General features: G+C 38.6%; 1 protein-coding gene across 1 annotated transcript in view; it reads right to left on the bottom strand.

The window, feature by feature from the left end:
* Nucleotides 1–6,195, bottom strand: part of LOC106870138 (four-jointed box protein 1) — a 41,375-nt gene extending 35,180 nt beyond the window's left edge. The window contains exon 1 of the mRNA XM_052969452.1: nucleotides 6,111–6,195. Coding sequence (XP_052825412.1) covers nucleotides 6,111–6,195 — 85 coding nt within the window. The remainder of the gene's footprint in view (nucleotides 1–6,110) is intronic.
* Between the last annotated feature and the right edge of the window lie 235 nt (nucleotides 6,196–6,430).

The raw sequence follows: 6,430 nt of genomic DNA, 5'->3' as shown, positions 1-6,430 counted from the left end.
GTGTGTGTGTGTGTGTGTGTGTATATATATATATATATATATATATATATATATATATATATATATATATATACGTATATATATATATATCATCATCGTTTAACGTCCGCCTTCCATGCTAGCATGGGTTGGACGATTTGACTGAGGACTGGCAAACCAGGAGGGTGCACCAGGCTCCAATCTGAACTGGCACAGTTTCTACAGCTGGATGCCCTTCCTAATGCCAACCACCCCAAGAATGTAGTGGGTGCTTTTACATGCCACCGGCATGAGGGCCAGTCAGGAGATACTGGTAATGGCCATGCTCAAAATGGTGTTTTTTACGTGCCACCTGCACGTGAGGCAGTCCAGCAGCACTGGCAATGACCTTGCTCGAATGTTTTCTCCCGTGCCACTGGCACAAGGTTCAGTAATGCGACGCTGGTAGCGATCACGCTCAAATGGTGCTATTTACGTGCCACTGGCATGGAAGCCAGACAGCTGCTCTGGCAGTGATCACGCTCAGATGGTGCTCTTAGCGCTCCACTGGCACAGGTGCCAGTCATCGAATTTGGTTCGATCACAATTGCGATTTCACTTGCCCCAACAGGTCTTTGCAAGCCGAGTTTAATGTCCAATGAAAGGAGAGGTTGGCATGGGTGCCAGTCATCGAACTTGGATCGATTTCATTTGCCTCAACAGGTCTTCACAAGCAGAGTTTAGTGTCCAATGAAGGAAAGGTACGCATAAGTGGGCTGGCTACACCCCTGGCAGAGGCCTCAAATTATGGTCTCACCGATAGAATAGGTACCAGGCTTACAAAGAATACATCCTTGGGTTGATTTCTTCTACTATAAAACCTTTAAGGTGGTGCTCCAGCATGGCTGTAGTCAAATGACTGAAACAAGTAAAAGAATAAATGTGTGTGTGTGTTTATATGAAGGGCATCTTTCAGTTTCCGTCTACCAATCCACTCGACTTGGGTTACCCTAGGGCAATGTTTCTCAACTGGGGTTCTCTGGAACTCTATGGTTCCACAAGAAAGAACAAGGTAAGCTAATGCTAATTTCATGATTGTAATATCACAATACATGCACAACATATTATTGGTTATTGTAATATAGACATCATCTTATCTAACCTATTATGTTATCAAAAAAATATAGCAACCATATATACATATATATATATATATATATGTATCATCATTTAAAGTCTATTTTCTATGCTGGCATGGGTTGGATGGTTTGACTGGGGACTGGCAAGCCAGGAGGTCGCACCAGGCTCCAGTCTGATCTGGCAATGTTTCTACAGCTGGGTGCCCTTCCTAACACCAACCAATCTGAGAGTGTAGTGGTTGCTTTTTACATGCCACCGGCATGGGAGCCAGTCAGGTGGCACTCATATCAGCCACGTTCAGATGGTGCTTTTTACATGCTACCGGCACAGGAACCAGTCGAGGGCTGGCATCAACCACGTTTGGATGGTACTTTTTACATGCCACTGGCACGGGGAGCCAGTCAGGCAGAACTGGTGCTTATTGCATGCCACCAGCACAAGAGCCAGTCAGGCAGTACTGGCAACAGCCACAACTACATTTTCCATTATTGATCGTGATTTGGTTTTTGATTTTACTTGACTCAGTTGGTCTCCTCAAGCATGGCATGTCGCCTGACAATTCAAATGTACTTTTAAATGGGCTGGTTATGTGACAGGATGAAAAGAATATGAGAAAGACATTGTATATAATTTTTTCTGTGTAGGGGTTCCTTGAGACATGTAATTTATTTCAAGGTTTATGTTATGCAAGGGTAAAAAAGTTGAGAAACATTGGTCTAGGGCAATAATAGAAGGTACTCGTCCAAAGTGCCATGTACATCAGTTGAACCTAAGACCATGTGGTTTGGAAGCAAACTTCTTCACCACGCAGCCACACCTACACCACCACATGGCCATGCTTGTGCTTAATCAGTATATTAAAATTTTAAACTGACTACGAGAACCTGATATTCCTTTGCACAACTGGGAAATTAAAATTAAGTTAGATTAGGAAGAACTGTGCAACTGTTGTGATAAAAAAAACAAGAAAAAAGTAGGTTATGCAATGGAAATGAGAAAAAGAAATGCAAAGTTTGCAATTTGAAAGATGAAAATGCTGATCAATTGGAAAGAAATTGCTGCTGAGTAAAAGAATATTCTGGAGGAAATGAGGAAGACAATCTTTGAGTAATTGCTAAATTAGATAACTTTCTTACGATGACTACTACTACTACTACTACTACTACTACTACTACTACTACTGCTGCTGCTGCTGCTGCTGCTGCTGCCAGTACTTTTGCTGCTGCCACAACTACTACTACTACTACTACTACTACTGTACTACTGCTACTGCTACTGCTGTTGCTGCTACTACTACTACTACTACTACTACTGTTGCTGCTGCTGCTGCTGTTGGTACTATTACTACTGCCACAGCTACTACTACTACTACTACTACTACTACTACTACCACCACCACTACCACTACCACCACCACTACTACTACTACTACTACTATTACTACCACCACCACCACCACCACCACCACCACCACCACTACTACTACTACTACTACTACTACTACTACTACTACTACTACTACTACTACTACTACTACTCATGTTTACATTGGAAAGTATAGAAAACTACCAATTAAATATTGAGTTATATGAAATACAACACATTTAATTAGGTTCAATGGAATGTCAATTAACTTGACATTAGGTTCATTAAAAACTTTTATACTTTTACTAAGTAATTAATATTTCTGGATGTATACTATTGAAGTTCATATGAAGTTGAAACTTTTACCTGTAAATTACAGGTAGAACTGTGTTTTCCGGAATACAGGTTGACGTAGTATATTGTCTAAACATTTAAACATTGGCGCTATCTTTCCAGATTCTGCTACATTTCACATGGAATTTTTAGTCCTCCAAAGTTGTCTTGGGGTACTTGGGGTATAAGCCCACCTAACCTTTTCAGCGATAAATTTTCGTCTGAAAAAATTCATCTTGTATGCCAAATAATATGGAAATACTTTTATTCATAATGCTACTGATGCATGCAGCTATCCAAGAATATGACATTATATGATAATCTGAGATCAAACCAGTTGAAACATTATGGAAAGGTAATTAATATGACATCTCTGAGGACGGAATAGCCATCTATTGCCTATGGTTAATGTACATAGATTGTTGATAAGCTAGTTACTGTAGTAAGAATGTGCAGTGTTAAAACATAATATATATTGGAAGGAGATAGAAAAAAAATAACCCCAGTTAATTGGCCAGCAAGGATCATCATCATCATCATCATCGTTTAACGTCCGCTTTCCATGCTAGCATGGGTTGGACGATTTGACTGAGGACTGGTGAAACCGGATGGCAACACCAGGCTCCAGTCTGATTTGGCAGAGTTTCTACAGCTGGATGCCCTTCCTAACGCCAACCACTCAGAGAGTGTAGTAGGATGCCAGATGCATTTTGGCTTTTGGTTTTTTTTTCAGTAATGGGTACTCATGACCTGTCATACTCAGATGAGAATGCATTACCTTTGATACAGAAGTAGTTAAAATATGCACTGATGTTGTGAATAGTCACCAGGCTGAATAAAAATTTGGTGTATGCAATTGAAGCTGCATTAAATTAAAATAGCCATCCATGTATCACACTTAATTTATAAACACAGTTGATAGGCCTGTTACTGTAGTATTTGTCTTGATATAACATCTGTAATGGATGCTGTGTTAAAAGCACAATAGATATCTGAGAGAGAGTCCAAAGCATAATAGCCACAACGGTTTCAAATTTTGGCATAAGACCAGCTATTTCAGGGGAGGGAGTAAGTCAATTGCATCACCCCCAGTTTTCATCTGGTACTTATTTTATCAACCTTGAGAAGATGAAAGGCAAAGTCAACCTCAGTGGAATTTGAACTCAGAATTTAAAGATGGAAGAAATGCCACTAAGCATTTTGCCCAGGGTGTTAATAATTCTGCCAGCTCACCCGCTTTAGAATGATAATAGTCATATTAACAATTATAAATAATAATTTATTGCAGAATTTAGTAATTAGTTATTTAGGAAATACTTCAACCACTTTTCTCTGTCACTGCTAATCACCCCTATTTTCCAAATACACTCCTCTGTGTAATTTTGCCTAAAATGCTTATTTGAGGTATGAAAGGGCCAATCAGAATGAAGGAAAAGAGATAGCCCCACACTGCACACACTGTGGCGAATGTTTGCAACAAAAATAGTTTTAGTGAAGACAGCCAAGAGCAAAGAAGGTGATGGTGTTTAAAACCACATGAGAGATTAAACTTTGTCACTCAAAAACTATCTCTCCAATTAACTTCCATAAATCAATAACTGTCAAACATATTTAACCCTAACCAGTGGGGTTGCACCATTTGAAAGCTAAGATAATGCAAAGTGCATTGTGACAACAACATGTAATAATCTGGTCGATTACAAGATCATATGATGTATGTATGTCATTATTCAGTTTTATTTCAAAATTTTTTGCCAATAGAGAAAGGGTCAGTTTCTAACTGGGATTCAAGGCTCCTTTATTGGAATTTCAGCATCAACAACAGGGTATTTTTGTATGTATGTATGTATATGTGCAGATCTGTATGTTTTGTTTTATGTATGTCTTCTCATGCATATACTTCCATATCTAAACATGCTCATATATACTTGAATGATATATGTATGTTAGTTTATATGTATGTATCTGTATGTGGAGGTGCAATGGCCCAGTGGTTAAGGCAGTGGACTCACGGTCATAGGATTGCGGTTTCGATTCCCAGACCGGGCGTTGTGAATGTTTATTGATCGAAAACACCAAAAGTTCCATGAGGCTCCGACAGGGGATGGTGGCGAACCCTGCAGTACTCTTTCACCACAACTTTCTCTCACTCTTACTTCCTGTTTCTTTTGTACCTGTAATTCAAAGGGTCAGCCTTGTCACATTCTGTGTCATGCTGAATATCCTCGAGAACTACATTAAGGGTACACGTGTCTGTGGAGTGCTCAGCCACTTGCACGTTAATTTCACGAGCAGGTTGTTTCGTTAATCGGATCAACTGGAACCCTCAATGTTGTAAGCGACGGAGTGCCAACAACAACATGTCTTGTCATGCATATACTTCCATATCTAAACATGCTCATATACACTTGAATGATGTATGTATGTATATGTGTATGTTTACATGTATGTATCTGTATGTATTATGTAAGTACTTGAATGTGATGCACTGATTTAGATCCCTTTTAGTATTTGCTTCCTAGAGGAGTAACTCCCTAAAGAGGCTTGCAAACCAAACTCAACTGGTTCATAGACAGAGATCAATAAAATGGGTACCAGACAAAGTAGTGAACTCAACATATTTCACTAAAACTCTTGAAAGTGGTATCCTTGTAGGGCTGTCAGTGCTGAATTCATACTTGGTAATACTTTAAGCTTCATAAAACCTGGAAGTCCCTTGTTAAAAAATTTTACTAAAACATCTCACAAAAACTGAAACCCTATATACCTTTCAATTATTTTGATGCCCTAGTCGACTGGGAGACCCTAAACTATAAATTGTTTAGTGCTGGCTGTTGTTTGATGATGGGAACCAGTAAAAAAAATAGAGTTTCCAATGAAGAATTTAACTTTCTTTATGCATATACTTATGCACATGCATGTCACATGTGTACGTGCATTCCACATATGCACACAACTACGCACAAACGCACTAGGTGTTAGAAACAATATCAGTTGGAACTCTTTCTTCTTACAAGTTTTTCTCTTTTGAAATGGTCGACTGAATTTTATATGAAATCCAGACAAATATTATATGATAAAGAAACCATGATGAGAAAAAAATTAAAAAAATAAAAAGCAAACAAACAAACACACAAAAAAAAAGCCCTAGAACAAGTTAATTCGAGTACAGAATTCTCAGGAAACATCAAATTTGTTATTTCACGAGACCTCTAGAATAGTTAAACAGACATATAAACAGGAGCTGAGTGATGGAGAAATATCGTCTCCATACATAGAAGAAAAAGTTTTGATTCAACAAACGACTAACATACTGGGAATTATGTCAGGAGAAATGGTTACCATTCTTGGAATAATCATTCCTGTGGTACGGTGTTGTGGTTGAGAAGTTTGTTTCATAGTCTTAAGAGAAATTTCTTCAGTTAATTACACTAACTGATGATAAATACCATTTCACCAGAAGATTCTAGAAAAATTAGTAAGCCATAAGAAAAAAATTAAAGATACTTAAGAAAAGTTAAACATATAGATATAGGTGTGCTTGCTTTGCAAACATATGGTTTGGGGTTCAGTCCACCATGTGGAACCCTGGAGTAGTGTCTTCTATGATAGCCCCTCGCAGGTCTATGCCTTA

This window comes from Octopus bimaculoides, chromosome 7 (assembly GCF_001194135.2).
Source record: "Octopus bimaculoides isolate UCB-OBI-ISO-001 chromosome 7, ASM119413v2, whole genome shotgun sequence".
NCBI classification, from domain to species: Eukaryota; Metazoa; Mollusca; class Cephalopoda; order Octopoda; family Octopodidae; genus Octopus; species Octopus bimaculoides.
The sequence above is the reverse complement of the archived record's forward strand: the minus strand, read 5'-3'. Positions and strand labels throughout refer to the sequence as shown.